Raw genomic sequence first — 16,139 nt, forward strand, 5'->3', positions numbered from 1 at the left:
CGGGATACTTGAATTTTCCTCCGTTTCTAAGTGGATTATTGGAACACTGTCAAGCTGGTTTAGACGTGATTTCTGCTGCCCCACGAGCGAACGGCTTCTACGACGCACGTGGCGTGAAAGGAGCGTTGCCTATGGCTTATTCTCTGATCGAGCAAGACTTTTTTGAACGCACTCTTAGCCGTAAGTATCCAACAGTGCTACGGGAATTCAACCGACCAAACTGGACTTTTCACGGCAAAGGCATGACGAGTCGAACCACTCCTCGTCGCTGTCGACCCCCTCTTCACTATCACTCGCCCCTCCTCCGTGGCGCGGCGGTCGCACCGCCGCTTTGACGCGCAGGTCGGGCGCCATCTGCTGCTGATTTGCCCCCGCTGCAAAAATGAGTGGGGGGGGGAAAGTATACGCTACACGAGGTATACCCGCAAGCCGGATGCGGATCTCAAGCCCTCCAGCACCGTCCCATGTGCACGAGGTGGGTGCAGCACTCACTCCCTTGATATTAATGCTTCTGATAAAAGTACAGAAAACTTAATTGTTGTCGCTTACCGTAAAATGCGGCCGGAGTGAGACAAACGGGCGGAATGCAACAGCATCAATAATTACATGTATTGATGAACACCCCTCTTGCTTAAATACCTGTAGTGGGTCTCGATAACTCGAACACACACGAGGGAAGCTGGCGCTTCCTGTTAACCTTGGTTGTATTGCTTGCTAGCCGGTAGATTTCAATCTGACTAAACTAAGGGAACGTTATGTATAGAGCTCACTAGTAGTCCTCGTACATGTACTTCTATGCCAGCTTGGCCTCACGTTCTGTGCGGCCCAGTGCAGTGGACAAGGCTTGGACTCAACCAACCACTACAATAAGTAGTACTTAAGATTAAAAGGATTATTGAACGTCCTGTTCATATTTAATGTAGTTGAAGCATTCGTGAGATGGCAACATTTCCCAGCGTTTTCTAAACGCGTTGGGTCCATGCCTGCACGCATGTAAGCGCGGTCCATAAGGAGGGATGTCACAGCTGTCAGTCCTGTACTAAACCTCATAAGATTTTTTTCTTTTAAATTAGGAATTTAAGCAAAAAATGTTGTCTCACTATTGTTAGCAAGCTAACCTTCAAGTGGGCCCACGGCCCAAACCTCCACGTCCCATAAAAAATAATATTTGTTGTGTGTTTCCATAAATTTACAGCTCTCCAATTTCCAAAAATAAATAATCTTGTGAGGAAATAGCTTATTGTTCGATAATGTTATTGACAATGCTGTTTTCGGAGGCCCTGCGGGATAAGGTGTACAATCCCTCAATTACCAATGCTAGCGTGGCCTCACGTTCTGTGCGGCCCAGTGCGTTGGACTGCGCCAGCCACTACATGTACAGGCACCCGATTCTGGATAATAGCACTTGAAAAGTAATAAAGTGTAGTGAGTCACAGTGTCCGAGCACAAGTCTTACGGCCTATTTTATATATAGGCCGTAAGACATGTGCAAGCTAGGCTATAAATTCAATGGGTTTATCATAAACTGTAGTATTGTCTAGAAGTTCAGCCATAGAAAAGCATTGACGGGGCGGGTAACCTGCACCAGAATAATACGGTCTCGTATTCAAGTTGCTTTATTTCTTCTGTCGCTACACAAACACTGAAAAATGGGACAAAGAGGGGAGTTCAAAACGAACTTCAGCTGTTGAACTACTTGTAGCTCTCTACTAGCGACAATCGTGTGGTCTTCGGGTGAGGCGTGCGTAAAATTCTACTTCTTCGTGGGTATTGTTTGGCGGTAATTGTCGTAACGCTTGACGATCATACTGACGTCATCGCCCGACTTGCCAAGCGAAGCGAAGTATTCTCGGACTTTGTCGGGGTGCATTTTCTTTCCGGCCCAAGAGGGGAGCGCAGCTGTAAACAGAAATTCATCGCTTTCGAATTGTTTGAACCACTTGTCAACGGCAGCTTTCCTTTTAGCCGCATCCTGGGCCTTCAGTGCTGCCTTTTGAGACGCCTTAAGTGCTTGTGCGTTTTTAAAGGCGCTATACCCGGAACAATCTTCTTAATCGACGCGAAGTTAATTGTCCTTTCTTCTTGGTTGCCGGTTTCCACAGGCTGTGGCACAGCATTCAACCGCAACAATCTTGCTGTTTCGTGAGTACCTTCACTGCTCTTGGGAGGTCCGAGTGCTGCCGCGGAGACTCGTCCATCAGGAATGATCGCAAATGCTACAGCCACCAAAACAAAAGCTGCCAGTCGCATAGTTGGTGGAAAAGAGTAGTGGTGGGGTTAGTACCTTCGGGTAGAATTGCGAATGAAGTAAATAAAGGAAAAGGTGGATCACAAAGAGGCGAAACGCTCAAACACCTGGATCGAAAGAGCCAGTAAACAGTCCGTGTGCTGTACCAATTCGTATTACAACTGGCATGACACATCTAAGGATAATACATGTAGTACATAGTATGAACTACATTCAATTGACATTAAATGTGTCGTCTTGATATTAAATAGGCACTCGTTATTTTGCCCGACTGAGGTAACATAGCATCGCATTTTATACGTGTACAAATAGTAGAGTACGGTTAAATTGGAGTAAAGGTAGGACACTAGCGCGTTTGCACTCGTCTGCGGACTTATAGCCGTGGGCCCGCCCCTCTCTTCACTTGCTGCGCTGCGCTCGGGGGGCGCCGCTGCGCGGCCTGCCCCACCCCGGCCTCTAAGTCCTCGACTCGGCAAGGCGCTGTGTCTGGGATTAGAAATTAATTCCGAGCAAGTGTTGCCAAGACCGTCGGCTAAGTACATTTTATGGATGTTGGGGGGTATAATTGTATAGTCGGTTAGCCAGTCGGGCAAAATAGACAGAACATGCCGCCCCCGCGGTTCGCTGCGCTCGCAATGGATAGAATATTCTGGAAAGTGTTGTGCTCGGCTCGCTGGTGAGCTCAGCGCTGGGCCCGCCTCGCACCCGCTCACCTTAGTTGGCGCCGCGGCTATGGCAACCACGTCGCCCAGCCCCGTGTGTGTTGTCCCAGCGATGGACGTGTGTTTATCCTATTTTCTCGGCAAAATACTCACTTCCTATTAAATAGCATGAAGAAGTATGAATTCGTATTAATAAAACGGAGCTACTGGCGACACATCTAAGGATATTCGTAATATCACAATACAAATGGAAATCTCTTCTGAAAATCGTCCAGTACTGTACTTTAATAAACCGGTACAATGTACAGTACTGCACCCCGTTTTCGAGTCCCTGGACCTTTAATAAACTTCCGGATTTGATGATCTAAAATAAAACAAAACTCAGCTGATTAAACTAAAATTTGATTTATTCGCAAAATTTATATAGTACACCCCCGCGAAACGAAGTGCAGTACTGTACCCTGCAGAAGTTCTACTTAGATTGGGAGCTCGAGGAGCCCAAATCTAAAATAGAGGTATTTGATGTATTCAAAAATGATCCAAAGGTCTCGCCTGTAGACCCTCATAAAATTGCAATGTCGTGAGCTGGGCCAAGAGAATGCGGTATGCCCCGCTCAAAAAATTACAACGGAGATGTATTGTAATATATCACGAAGCTATATTACGCGTCAGCTTTGCTAGTCGGTGGCTTAAGGTAGAGTAATACATCGACCACGAGCTTTCCTTGATTTTCTTTTTGCAAAATGCATTTGGGTACATCATATTGGCCCTTTTCTAATTTTGGGTACCTCGAGCTCCATTGTTTTTCCCGTGGATTAAAAGCAGTTTAGGAGAGCCTACCTAATGTCATATCCCTTTCAGTCTGCATTTGCGCATTTCTCTTCCTCACGAATTGGAGCCTCAAGTTGGAGGTTCACCCTCCGCCATGACCTCCAACTGCTCCAGCACCACTTACGAGCACCTGTTCCGCTCTCTAGCGCGTCATTCGCGTCTGTTCCCATTGCGCAGCTCCGATGTAACGTTATTGGCCACCCCCACAGACTTCTACCAGCAGCTAGTGCACAATATACAGCTCGCAGAGACACGAATCTCCATCTCCTCGCTGTATCTCGGCACGGGTCAATTGGAGAGCGATTTGGTGGACGCACTAGCCGCGAGACTAAAAGAACGACCGCAGCTCCAGGTGCAGATCGTACTGGACTATTCTCGCGGCCAACGCGGCGGTGTCACGGCCAGTTCCGTCACCATGTTAGCTCCATTATTGAAGCAATTTCCGAACAACGTGGAGCTATTTCTATTCCGCGTACCACAACTCTCAGGACTCAAAGCCAAACTACCTCCGCCATTTAATGAGACGCTGGGCGTCTCTCACGCTAAAGTGTATTTAGTGGACGACACTCTCGTGCTTAGTGGCGCAAATTTGAGCAACGATTACTTCACCAATAGACAGGATCGATACGTGCAATTGACAAACTGCGGGGCGTTGGCACAGTTCTACCATCAGTTCGTACAACTGGTTACCGGTTTTTCGTACAGAGTCAAACTGGAATCGTTGACATCCGCCAAGAGCGACTACAAGTTGTTGGCACCTCAACTGGCTCACGACTCGGAGGCCGCAAAGACGGCAATGCGACGCGATCTCGAGAAGCTAGTGGACCCAAGTCAGTATCAGCAAGATAAAGACGACGCACGCACCGATGCGTGGGCGTTTCCAACGCTGCAATTTACACCAATCTCCATGGACCACGATGAGCGTGTGCTAAGTGAGTTTGTGCGGCAATTACCGCGTGGTTCGCAGCTCCAAATTGCGTCGGGATACTTGAATTTTCCTCCGTTTCTAAGTGGATTATTGGAACACTGTCAAGCTGGTTTAGACGTGATTTCTGCTGCCCCACGAGCGAACGGCTTCTACGACGCACGTGGCGTGAAAGGAGCGTTGCCTATGGCTTATTCTCTGATCGAGCAAGACTTTTTTGAACGCACTATTAGCCGTGAGTATCCAACAGTGCTACGGGAATTCAACCGACCAAACTGGACTTTTCACGGTAAAGGCATGTGGTGGAGACCTCCGTCTGATGGACGCTCGTCAGCACGCGGTCTTCCTCAGCTTACAGTCGTTGGCAGCTCCAACTTTGGACAGCGGTCTTATGGCTGCGACCTGGAGTCGAACTTGGTGTTGTTCACACGAAACTCGGAGCTGCAGCATCGACTGCAAGACGAGTATGACGCGCTCACTCGTGACGCTGAAGTCGTGACGGAGCAGCTCTGGCGACGACCTGAGCGCATGTTGCACGGGCTTTTCAGCTGGAAAGATGGCCACTGGATTCGACCGGTGTCCAAGTTTATTGCCGCATACCTCTAAGCTAAATTTTGCATTAGAATAGACCTCAAATATTTTGGAAACGTTTGAACATTTTTTTTAAAGTAAATGACCCACAACGAGTTGCAAGAAGACGCCAGAGAGCAACGGAAGTGTCAAATTATCGTCCCACCCGCCGATGTCCAGTAGTTCCGCGGCCGCAGCACTAATTCCCGCCGCGAATGAAATAGTACCGGCGATTGCCATAATGTCATTGCCTATCACGTCGAAATAAAAATCTTGCTCCACCATTAACGCCGTAAATGTAGCGGCAACAGCAACGCAGAAGCATCCAATCGATCCTTCCAGCGACTTGTTGCCTCCTAGCGTCCCCATTAAATGTACCAATTTGTGTCGACCGTATAACGCCCCAAAGAACGCGGCAGCAGGATCCCCCACCGACAACTATAGCAACGAAACACGTTAGAACTCGAAGATACTTTGTTCTTAACCGATAACAGCGTACATGAAGAATTGCAAGTCGTGCGACTCGAGGTGGATATAACGCGAGTGAGAAGCCGGATCCCAGTAAAAAGTAGAACGCGCCAGGGAGTGCCGCTCTCGATACTTCGTACTGCCGTAAAATACTACTAAAACACTTGATGTAGGCGGCATTAACCGTCTCATATCGCCCCCTCAACTCGTGTAGTCCGTAGAATAACACAGCGAAGAATAGCAGCACTGAAGCCCCCGCCAACGAGCCAAATAATCGCGAGGCTGCGTAGATCATCGCCCCCGTGCCAAGGTGCTGCATTTTACGTTGCAAATGCAGATCCACACGTCGCGCCGTACCATTCTGAGCAGCATCGAGCGGTCGAGACGATACCACGTACTGGAAGAGCAAGATCGCAGCTACACACGCTGCACATGCCGCTAACGACACTCCTCCGCCCTCGGAAGACATCGAAGACCGTTGCACTATCCGTTAAAAACGGATTTGAAGGGTTTCTAGTGCTGACGGACCTCGAGGATCGAGGTGTCGTCAATAGTTTCCAGCGCAGTATCCAGCCACGATACTCAATAAACCTAGCTGTAAATCTCCTCTGTAGTGTCGACACTTGGCGACGACTTTTTTTTCTCTTCTTTTATGAAGAGAATCCGATTTTCCAATTTTTCCTTAAGTCTTATTCGTCTGCGACGTGTGAGATAAAAAGTGTAGCTATTCTCGTCGCACTGAGGTCCAGTGGAAGTTTCGTGGTCTTGAAGCTCTCAGGCCCGAATTGGAATTCTCTGCAAGAGACTGGTAGGTGTGAACGTGTGTGCGAGATCAGACAGTCTGTTCCGAACGAATCTCCACTATCCATCTACTGAGCTGGAGGCATGAGTTGCCAAGTGGCGGACAGTCCCGAGAAACTCGCAGGCATGATCTTCCCAGCATTCATTGCTGAACTTGACATGGGCAGCGATAACAAGACGAAATTAATTGAGAACAGCGATCCGGAGCTGCAGACTCTTGCAGCTGATGAGTTTGAGATCATCCGCGTGCTTGGAGTTGGCACATACGGCGTGGTGAAGCTAGCGAAGCACATACCCACTGGCACCAGTGTGGCACTCAAGGTGTTGTCCAAAGAGCACGTGGTTACTACACGACAGGAGAAACACATCTTGAGAGAGCGTGCAGTGCACTTGCAGCTGCAACATCCGCTAGTCGCGAAATTGTACGGCACTTTCCAGGACGACGACTGTCTGTACTTGGTGCTCGAGTATCTTCCAGGAGGAGAACTTTGGAGTCTTGTCTACTCGAACACTGAAGAGAAAGACGACGATGAAGACGCTGCTAAGACGCCACAATTGCAGATGCAAACGTCGCTTAAGGAAGACGACGAGATCAGGCCGGCAACTCCAGTCCGTGCATTAAAGTCGAGCTCGTTCGAGTCTTTAAACCCTATTTGTTCGCAAACGCTGGAGGCTGAAGGTCTTGCCATTCTACGCAGCCAATTCGGAGGATTAAAGGAAGAGTATGCCGTGTTCTACCTTGGATGCATCTTGAGTGCACTCGAGTACTTGCACGATCAGAATTTGCTGTACCGTGACCTTAAGTTGGAGAACTTGGTACTAGATGAAGAAGGTTATCTCAAGATTCTCGACTTTGGCTTCGCTAAGCAGGACGCACAACGAGCGGAAGACACGGATGACAGCAGCGAACAGACTCAGAATGCACGGAACCTCACACTGTGTGGGAGTATGGACTACATGGCTCCAGAGGTGCTTCTACGTCAATCCCACGACCAGCGTGTGGATATCTGGTCGTTCGGTATCATTATGTACGAACTACTACTCGGCAAAACGCCGTTCTACCATGAAAACCCTCGCAAACTGGGTCGTCGAATCACCCACGATGATGTGGAGTTTCCGAACGAGTTCGAAGATAAACACCCACTAGCTTGCGACCTCATCAACCAGCTCTTGGTAAAGAACCCAGATGAACGACTCGCTTCTATGGACAAGATCAAACAGCACAGATTTTTCTCACGGATGTTTACGTGTCCTGAAGACTGGCAACTCTTGCTCCGCCGCGAATGCGAGGCGCCATTCGTCCCCAAAATCGATGGACCATTGGACACTTCTTTCTTCCAGACTATCGATGATGACTATCGGGAGGAACTGGAAGCTGATGTAGAGCCCTACTTTGAGGACGGCTCTAACATTTTTAGCGATTTCTAAATCTCCTACGTGACTAATTTATTTGCCCAGATAATTCTAGAAAAATGAAAAATAGAACCACCAATAATTAAAAAAAAACACATCCAAAATCGTATTTCTAGCACGTATTCCAGCTCTAGCTATCTAGGTTATGAGCCTCCTTGAGGCGTACTGAATCACAAATAAATACGCTTGACTCGACGCTACTACTCGCATGCTAGCGAGTCCACATTTGTCTGCACGGGTCTGCAGTTGGGGGATTAGTACCCAAAATCTGAGTCGGCATCGCTTCCACAATCTTCATCTCCGTCTTGGACACGTACAAAAAAACTGGTATCGAAAGGACCATCCAGTCTCGGGATAAACGGAGGCTCTACTTGTCGCGCTTCAAGTTGCTGCCAACCTTGCGTTGACGGGAAATACATTCGAAAGAATGTCGTCTTCTTCACCTCTGAGAACGACGCAAGGCGCAGTGCTGGGTCTTTTTCCAATAGCTTCTTGATAAGAGAGCACACTGCAGGGTGTCCTTGCTCGTAGTCTTCGGGGAACTGCACAGGCTCCGAGATGATACGACGACCTTGCTCTCTATGGTTAGCATGGTAGAACGGTGTCGTTCCAAACAACATTTCGTACAGGAGAATACCAAAAGCCCATACGTCTACTCGCTGGTCGTACGGCTTGTGTTGCAGAATTTCTGGAGCCATATACTCGGCACTACCACACATTGTCGCGTTCCGTTCTGTCGTCCTAGTCGCGTCTGGCTTGGATAACCCAAAGTCGATGAGTTTCGGGTATCCATCAGCGTCCAACACGAGATTTTCGAGCTTCAAATCGCGATACAAGACTCCTCGTCTGTGCAGATACTCGAGGGCCGTCATCAAACACGCAGCGTAGAAAGCTGCATAGCGTTCGTGTAGTCCGCCGTGGGAGCTGCGTAGTTTCTGCTTGAATAGAAAGTTCTCTAGTGTTAAACTATTGCGACTCATTGCGATGCTCGCTCCACGTTGTTGTCTGCTTTGCTCTTCATCTGATTCGGACTCGGTAGTGACTGAGTCGGAGGTGTCGGGCACTTGCACTTGTCTGGATCTCCTGTTCTCTTCTTCATCGGAGTCGTCACAGTCTTCATTCTCCTCTAAATGCCCGTCATCGTGGGTATACACCAAGCTGTATATCTCTCCTCCTGGACAAAATTCCAACACGAAATACAGCGCCTCATTGTCTTGGAAAGTGGCATAGAGTCTAGCAATAAATGGATGTACCAGACCCAAATGCACACTCTGCTCTCTCATGATATTCTTCTCTTGATGCATCTCATGCACCGAATGCCTCGTAACCATCTTGATGGCTACAGTTGCGCCGGTGTCTAAATGTCGAGCCAGATGCACCGAGCCGAAGCTTCCTCGGCCCAGAACGTCCAGCAGCTCGAACTCGTCGATATCCGTGGCTTTCTCGAGCTCGGAGACAAAGCTGAACCTCGCAACGGACGATTTTCGGTGGGCTTTGACGCTAACAGCAGCGAGATAACTGGTGGCGCTGTTGAACCGCTTGGCCGCGTCCTGCGCCGAGCTCTTGCGCCAGCTGGAGGCCGAGAAACGCTGCTGCGCGTCCTTTTGAGGCTTCTTGGTGACCATGGCACGGATCTCGCGCATCTTGCGCCACATGGGCGCCATGGACGGCGTCTCCACGGTCGGAAAGACCCGCATTGTCGGTGGGGCCGAGCGCAACGAGGTATGGCGACCGTGGAGCTGAGTGAAGTGACAATTATGTAAGCTTTTGCTGAGTGTGGGATTTTTTTAGTTCTGAATGCACAGTACTTAAAGTTTGTATGGCATTGTAAGGCTGTATTCTACCGAAAAAACTCCATAGAGTGTAGCCATTTCTGTCTTGTCAATCATTTCTTGTCTCCACATGGAGGCTTCATTGGAGCGACCCTGCGGATTGTATAGTACCATGTTCAGCGACAGGATGCCAACAGTGCCACCGTACGGGACCCTTCCTCCATTGCACCCAGGTGACGGACCAATGTATCCTACCGTCCACGACATAAAGTCTGTCGTTTAGCTGTACGCTACAGCGACAAGTTGCAGCTGCTGCAATGCGTCCTAAAAAATCTTGCGAGGACTGAAATTTAGTGTGTGGCCGACGTTGCAAAGGTATCCGTTTGATCATCAAATTGATGAGCCAGGTCCACAACTCCCACTGAAACTATTTCACGGTACCACGGTAGAATTAATGTATGTATTTTCATTAGGCCATTTCCCTTGAGCTATTTACGCATGCTACATGTAGTCGAATGTAGTTTTAACATGTTTTCTTCACTGCATCATCGCCAGATCCTGGTAGGTATTAGCGATGGTTCGGAGTTGATAATGCAGAGCGACGGCTGTTGGTCGATCCGACGCGTTGAAAGACACGCATTTCAGGATCACATCACGAATCTCGGGAGGACAATCGTCTTCGATCGTCGGCTTGATGGCGTTCGTACTCACTAGCAGTGCGATCTTTGCATCAGTCAGTGCATCCACCTCCGATTTGTGGCTGTTGTACGGGTGGCCACATGTATCCATCTCGCTCAGAGTGATACCAAACGAGAAGATATCTGCGCTTTCCGAGTACCGATCGCCCTGTAGCACTTCGGGTGCGATCCAAGCAATAGTGCCCATGCCGCCTGTCATTGTAGTCTGATTGGAGGTTTCTCGGGAGATACCGAAGTCGCTGAGCTTAGCTTCCCATTCGTGATTTAGTAACACGTTCCGTGACTTGATATCCCGGTGGATGATTGTCGGGTCGAATGAATGCATGAACACGAGTCCCTCTGCTATATCCAAGGCGATCTCGATCTTGCTACGTGGCTGCGAGTTCTCACCGACCCACGAGAAGGTCCGACGACCATCCTTTTCAGCGTGTTTCTGTCTGATTAGCGTAGTCAAGTCACCTCGAGGCATATACTCCACCACTAGCGAAAGATCCAAAAGATTCGTCCAAGCTAAGCCGATAAAGTGGACGATCTTTGGGTGGTCCATACGTGCGAACAGCCGGATTTCATCCATAAATCGACGTAAAAGATCTTTGGACATGGCCTTGGGTAGAATCTGCTTCACAACTACACGTTGGCCGTAGAGTTGGGCGAGATGAACGACACCGAAGCCTCCACTGGCGAGTTCCTCCTGGATCACTATATCATCAATTGGTAGACGATACGGGATCAAGTCTTCGTCGTTGCGTACGTCGTTGCTGAGATAGCCATCGGATGATGGAGGAAGTGATAGCGTTTGCGATCCCGTGCCTGTGCCACCAGTTAAACCACTGGACGGGGTTTTACTTGTGGGTAAAGCCACAAAGCCATCGCTATTCGAGTTACGTCGCTTTTGTTGACGTCGACGGTACACGATGAAGCCCACGATGATGAGTAAAACAGCGACAACACCTGCAACGATACCTCCGATCAAACCTGCACTGGAGCTCGAACTGTCCTCGTTAATAACAACAGTAGTCCCCGATCCACCGGACGCTTGGTTCGTACTGTCAGTGCTTGGGCTGGTAGTGCCGTCTCCAGTGCTGGAGCTGCTAGTTGTGGAGCTGGCACTGGAACTGGTTCCTGTGGAAGAACCAGAGTCACTGCTAGTTGGATACAGACTTGAAAATGTTAAATCTAACAACATAACAGATAAATGTTAATAGCGATTAGATATCAAATACCTCGAAAGCAAATGTTACCATCGAGAACGCAGGCTGAAATGTCGTCTGATATTGTTGTAACCGAGCCAGAGAGGCTGGAACAGTCGTCCGCATCAAAATTGACCGTGAGACTCAGCTGTGCACTCTTCAACACGGTGACGTCAGACTCGCGTACGACGAAGTTTGTAACCGTTGTTCCTCCAAGCGTCCTAAAGTTACACAATCCAGGGGTTCATTAGTTACGTTTTAACATGTTTTGTGAAATACAGACGTACATTGTCTTGAGTTTCGATGGGAAGGTTACACCCACGATCTCGGTTATACGACAGTCGCTACACTCTCTATTCCGACAAATAACAAGCTGACGTTAGTGTAGTGACACACCAGGTTAAATGCATTCGTGAACAGCTTACAGATACTGCAGACTGTCGGGGAACACTGCGCCTTCCAGTGTCGCGAGCTGTTGGTTCCCGTTCAGATACAAATTTTGCAGCTTCGATGAGAAACGGAACTTGGCCAGCGATGTGATCGAGTTCTTGCGCAGATACAAACGTTGCAAGCTCTCTGGGAAGTTGGACGCTTTCGTCGATGCGAGAAAATTAAGATCCAACGTCCTGTAGCCATCGCGAAAACACACCCAGTCTCGATGAGCAAATCAAAGCACCTTACCACCGAAAAACTAGCGAAATAATTTGAAAGCCCAAAATCCAGTTCACTTACAGTAATAGCACACTCGAGGGGAACTCTAAGCCATCCAACGACGTCAACTGGTTGCTTGTGATATCTCTACATCAAGCCACAAACGGCGGTCAGTATTATATACAGCAAACGCTATACCCGAATCCACGTACACTTCCGTCACTGACGTCCCCACCGCCTTAAACGTCTTGATCTTGTTATTCCAAAGCCATCTGTAAGTTTTAGTGTTTAGAATTAGGTTACGGGTCTCTAATTGCACCCTAATTCGAATTTTACGTACAAACTCGCGACGGCCGGGTAGCTCTCGACGACCTCAATGTCCACGTAGCTGGCGTTGATCCTGTACTCTCCTGGGTTCTCTGACCCTGTCGCTGTAATTGTGACTTCATCACAGTCGGAGTTTTTTACGAGGATAGCCTCGTCGTCTGCTCCATCGGCTGCTGCGGCCAACGTGACTTCGGATGGCGGCGCGATACCTGAATCAGGACATGTCGTCGCCGCGTGGAGCTCTCGGGACAGAGCGCAAGTGGCCACCCAGACCCACCACAGTCTCATGACGATGAGCCCGTTACAAAACGCTCGGAAATGAATGGCGTGAGAGTATATCGGAGACTGAGAGAGGTACCAACTGTGTAAAAGAGCACGTGACTGACCAGTGCGTGTGCAGTCACGATGGGAGAACGAAGTGATACTGTATCCCACCGAATCAGCTGTTCAAATAACATGCCCCAAGGTCAAAAGTTTCAGCGTGGCCGCTGTTGTTTCTTGATTACCCAGCGATCAACGATACATGTGAGCTATTATATGCATTCATGGAATTTTGTTCACGATAATACTGAAGTAAATACAAATTATTGCAGCATAAATGGCAGCTTCACTGAAGCTCTGAAGCCTTGAAAGCTTGATGCCGAGAATCGAAAGTGCTTCGTTGTGTCTGCGAGTCGTCGCAATCGTTTGGTGAGGCAACGACCGACGATCTTTTTCTTGGTTAAGGAGTGCAACGCTGGAGTTTGCCACGTGCTTACGGAACATAATATGTCAGCTAAGCGTAGCTCCTCAGTTCAACTCTACAGTCGACCGGTTAAAAGCTCTTTAAACTGACTCGCTCAAAGGCTAAAACTTTCATGATAAGGGGTACTTTTCACTTGTTACAATGTCCTACTCATGGGCTTTTACATAGAAGTATTAAAACTGCATATGGTCCCTCCGCTCGTTGGACAGCAGAGCGATGTCGTCGTCCTCGATCAGTACAATTTGCGGCTCGGAGATCTTCCGATACTCTTGTCTGTACGTCGGTCGACGCGGTGCTGTGCGGTTGGTACGAGGCACCGACATGGCTCGGTTTGCCAGTCGACCGGTAGTCGCGAGGTCGTCCAGTGCGAGCTCCAGATTGCGCAACTCGAAGTGCAGCTGCAAGGCCGACGGTCGATTCATCGGGTCGGCGTCCAGACACTTGGCCACCAGGTCCTTCACACTGTTCGGACAGTCCGGGCTCAGCGACGGCCTCAATTTGCCTGCACTAACTAATACAGCGATCCGGGCGTTCGTGTGCTTGATGTTCCCGCCTCGGTTGTCCTCGGTAGGGACGCCCTCGGAATACGGTCGACGACACGTGTCCAATTCGGTCATGATGACGCCAAAGGAATACATATCCGCCTTCTCGGAATACCGCTCTCCACGCAGAACTTCGGGTGCAATCCAAGAGATGGTACCGATCTCCGCAGTCATCGTCCGATCCTCGGTGAGTTCCCGACTCACGCCAAAGTCCGTGAGTTTCGCCTCCCATTTCTCGCTCATCAGCACGTTGTTCGGCTTGAGATCTCGATGGATCATGGGGCTCTCAAAGGAGTGTAGATAGACCAGAGCTTCGGCGATATCTAGAGCCACAAGAGACTTGCACTTGACGCCTCCTCGCTCGGACTTTGTGGACCGGAACCAGCCGTACGAGCCACGTGCAGACGGATCGCGCGTCTCACGCTTCAGTTGCTTCTGCAAGAGCGTGGCGAGATCTCCGTTTGGCATGTGCTCGAACACTACAGACAGATCCATTAGCGAGGTGAAAGTGAAGCCGAGGAACCTCACGATCTTCGGATGATCCAGAGACGCACACGTCCGGATCTCGTCCATAAAATCGTTGAGCATCTTCGGATCACGAGCTCGTTCGGGCAGGAGTTGCTTCGAAACTACCGTCTTGCCACGGAATGTAGCCTTGTACACAGCACCGTAGCCTCCTTTTGCGATCAACTTGCCTCGGATCACTTCGTCGTGCATCAAACGGAAGTGGCGCATCTCCTGATCCGTGCGAATATCATTCTCCAGATGTCTGGAGGACAGTGGTAGTGCGGACTGCGTAGAAGTGGAAGACGCCATGGTACTGTTCATCCGATGTTTGGTACTGACAAGCGTGTCATCCAGTGCCGAGTGCTCTTCCGCTGCCATATTCCCTGTGTTTAGTGTCCGTTCGAAGAACGTATGGCTCGTTGGGTTGGTAGTTGTGCGCGCTTCAGCTATAGATCGAAAGCCAGAGCTCCGGTCTGCTGTATAGTCCTTGAGTTTCTCATTCGAGCGGCGATGGCGGAACACAAGATATCCCACAGCACCGCCAATAACGACCAAAAGTAACGCAGCGCCAGAGATCATGGCCACCAACATCCAGCCAGATGAAGCAGTGGTATCAGCGGCGCCTTTATCCAGAAGCTGCGAGCCATTCGGTGGTGGTCCAGGGGCTCCAGTCGAGTCTGAAATCACAAACTTGCTGTTGTACACTGCGTCGGGCAGTACGCAGACAGGTACGCTCTGTACCTGTTGTTGTGTAGCACTTGTGTCGCTGCAACTGGAGCTTGAGACCGTCAGTTTAAACCAACCGAGTCCTCCTACAAGAGGCAAACTCGAGTTGGCGATCTCGAACGAGTCAACGGTACTACCTTCCAGATCGAGAGAAGTCAGTGAGCCGGAGGATGGCAACGTCAGGCCCGAGAGTTTCTCGATGTCGCAATCGACACACGAATACGCTCCGAGCTGTGTCGGCATCTGCCACTTGGACAAGTCGTGGATTGTGTTCTGACTCGTGTCGAGCATCACGAGCGTATTGCTAAATCTGAAGCCGGTGAGGACTATGATGCCATTATTCTTCAAAGATAAAGCCGTGACAGTGTCCGGGAGCTCACCGCCGTCCAAACCTTTAATCGAGTTGTTGTCTAAAACCCTGCTCAAAAAAATACACAAAACGACGTCATTATACTGCATCACATTCAGATACCAGTGCAGTCTTCGTACAGCCTCGAGACACTGCTAGGGATTGATAAGGCATCCAAAGCGCTGAGTCCATTCGCCGACAGGTCCCTGTCAAACCAGAAGCCGCGATGGTTAGCAAGACGGGTAGTACTTCAGGGGTACTATAGTACCACGTACAACGTCTTGACGGTGGCCTCGGTGTCTTCATAGATAGTAGTGACCTGGTTTCCTGATAATACGACGGTGGTCACAGCCGGGAAACTTGAGACGGCTGCGATCTCCAAATTGGTGGCATCGATTGTCGTGGTTCCGTTGCTGGACGTGGAGCTGATCTTCACTACGGTGCAGTTTTGATACACAACCTCAGCGTTCGACGGTATATCCTCGCTTCGTCGCAGCGTCGCCAGTGTCGGTGCTGGCTTCTCGCACCCGTCCGTCTGGAAGACACGAGCTCTTGTCGGGCTCTTTAGAACGGCTGAGAGAACGAAAAGCGTCAGCAGTCCATGACGATGGCGCGGTCGTCTCATTAGTACGTCCCCACTCCAGACGTCGACACTCTCCTACACGAGATCACGTTCGAATAGTAAACTGAGCCCAAAATCATGCTCGGTTTTTG

At 49.6% G+C, this 16,139-nt stretch overlaps 8 protein-coding genes across 8 annotated transcripts; 2 read left to right on the forward strand and 6 right to left on the reverse strand.

The window, feature by feature from the left end:
• Nucleotides 1-1,691: 1,691 nt before the first annotated feature.
• Nucleotides 1,692-1,909, reverse strand: PITG_14964 (uncharacterized protein; the record flags this gene model as incomplete). Its single annotated transcript, XM_002899085.1, has 1 exon — nt 1,692-1,909. The coding sequence occupies one exon, from the start codon at nt 1,868-1,870 to the stop codon at nt 1,754-1,756; it is 117 nt and encodes a 38-aa protein (XP_002899131.1).
• Nucleotides 1,910-1,980: 71 nt separating this feature from the next.
• Nucleotides 1,981-2,250, reverse strand: PITG_14965 (secreted RxLR effector peptide protein, putative; the record flags this gene model as incomplete). Its single annotated transcript, XM_002899086.1, has 1 exon — nt 1,981-2,250. One exon carries the CDS (start codon nt 2,248-2,250, stop codon nt 1,981-1,983), a length of 270 nt encoding a protein of 89 aa, XP_002899132.1.
• A 1,535-nt stretch (nt 2,251-3,785) lies between these two features.
• PITG_14966 (CDP-diacylglycerol-glycerol-3-phosphate 3-phosphatidyltransferase, putative) lies at nt 3,786-5,272 on the forward strand (the record flags this gene model as incomplete). The annotated part of the gene is made up of 1 exon (XM_002899087.1): nt 3,786-5,272. One exon carries the CDS (start codon nt 3,836-3,838, stop codon nt 5,270-5,272), a length of 1,437 nt encoding a protein of 478 aa, XP_002899133.1.
• Nucleotides 5,273-5,329: 57 nt separating this feature from the next.
• PITG_14967 (uncharacterized protein) lies at nt 5,330-6,173 on the reverse strand (the record flags this gene model as incomplete). Its single annotated transcript, XM_002899088.1, has 2 exons — nt 5,330-5,674; nt 5,736-6,173. The coding sequence occupies 2 exons, from the start codon at nt 6,171-6,173 to the stop codon at nt 5,330-5,332; spliced, it is 783 nt and encodes a 260-aa protein (XP_002899134.1).
• A 416-nt stretch (nt 6,174-6,589) lies between these two features.
• PITG_14968 (cAMP-dependent protein kinase catalytic subunit alpha, putative) lies at nt 6,590-7,933 on the forward strand (the record flags this gene model as incomplete). Its single annotated transcript, XM_002899089.1, has 1 exon — nt 6,590-7,933. The coding sequence occupies one exon, from the start codon at nt 6,590-6,592 to the stop codon at nt 7,931-7,933; it is 1,344 nt and encodes a 447-aa protein (XP_002899135.1).
• A 239-nt stretch (nt 7,934-8,172) lies between these two features.
• PITG_14969 (protein kinase, putative) lies at nt 8,173-9,672 on the reverse strand (the record flags this gene model as incomplete). Its single annotated transcript, XM_002899090.1, has 1 exon — nt 8,173-9,672. The coding sequence occupies one exon, from the start codon at nt 9,613-9,615 to the stop codon at nt 8,173-8,175; it is 1,443 nt and encodes a 480-aa protein (XP_002899136.1).
• Nucleotides 9,673-10,227: 555 nt separating this feature from the next.
• On the reverse strand, nt 10,228-12,844 carry PITG_14970 (protein kinase, putative; the record flags this gene model as incomplete). Its single annotated transcript, XM_002899091.1, has 7 exons — nt 10,228-11,564; nt 11,630-11,799; nt 11,866-11,931; nt 12,004-12,204; nt 12,311-12,376; nt 12,442-12,501; nt 12,570-12,844. The coding sequence occupies 7 exons, from the start codon at nt 12,842-12,844 to the stop codon at nt 10,228-10,230; spliced, it is 2,175 nt and encodes a 724-aa protein (XP_002899137.1).
• A 630-nt stretch (nt 12,845-13,474) lies between these two features.
• PITG_14971 (protein kinase, putative) lies at nt 13,475-16,050 on the reverse strand (the record flags this gene model as incomplete). The annotated part of the gene is made up of 3 exons (XM_002899092.1): nt 13,475-15,486; nt 15,549-15,631; nt 15,701-16,050. 3 exons carry the CDS (start codon nt 16,048-16,050, stop codon nt 13,475-13,477), a joined length of 2,445 nt encoding a protein of 814 aa, XP_002899138.1.
• Between the last annotated feature and the right edge of the window lie 89 nt (nt 16,051-16,139).

This window comes from Phytophthora infestans, genomic scaffold (assembly GCF_000142945.1).
Source record: "Phytophthora infestans T30-4 supercont1.33 genomic scaffold, whole genome shotgun sequence".
Classification (NCBI taxonomy): domain Eukaryota; phylum Oomycota; class Peronosporomycetes; order Peronosporales; family Peronosporaceae; genus Phytophthora; species Phytophthora infestans.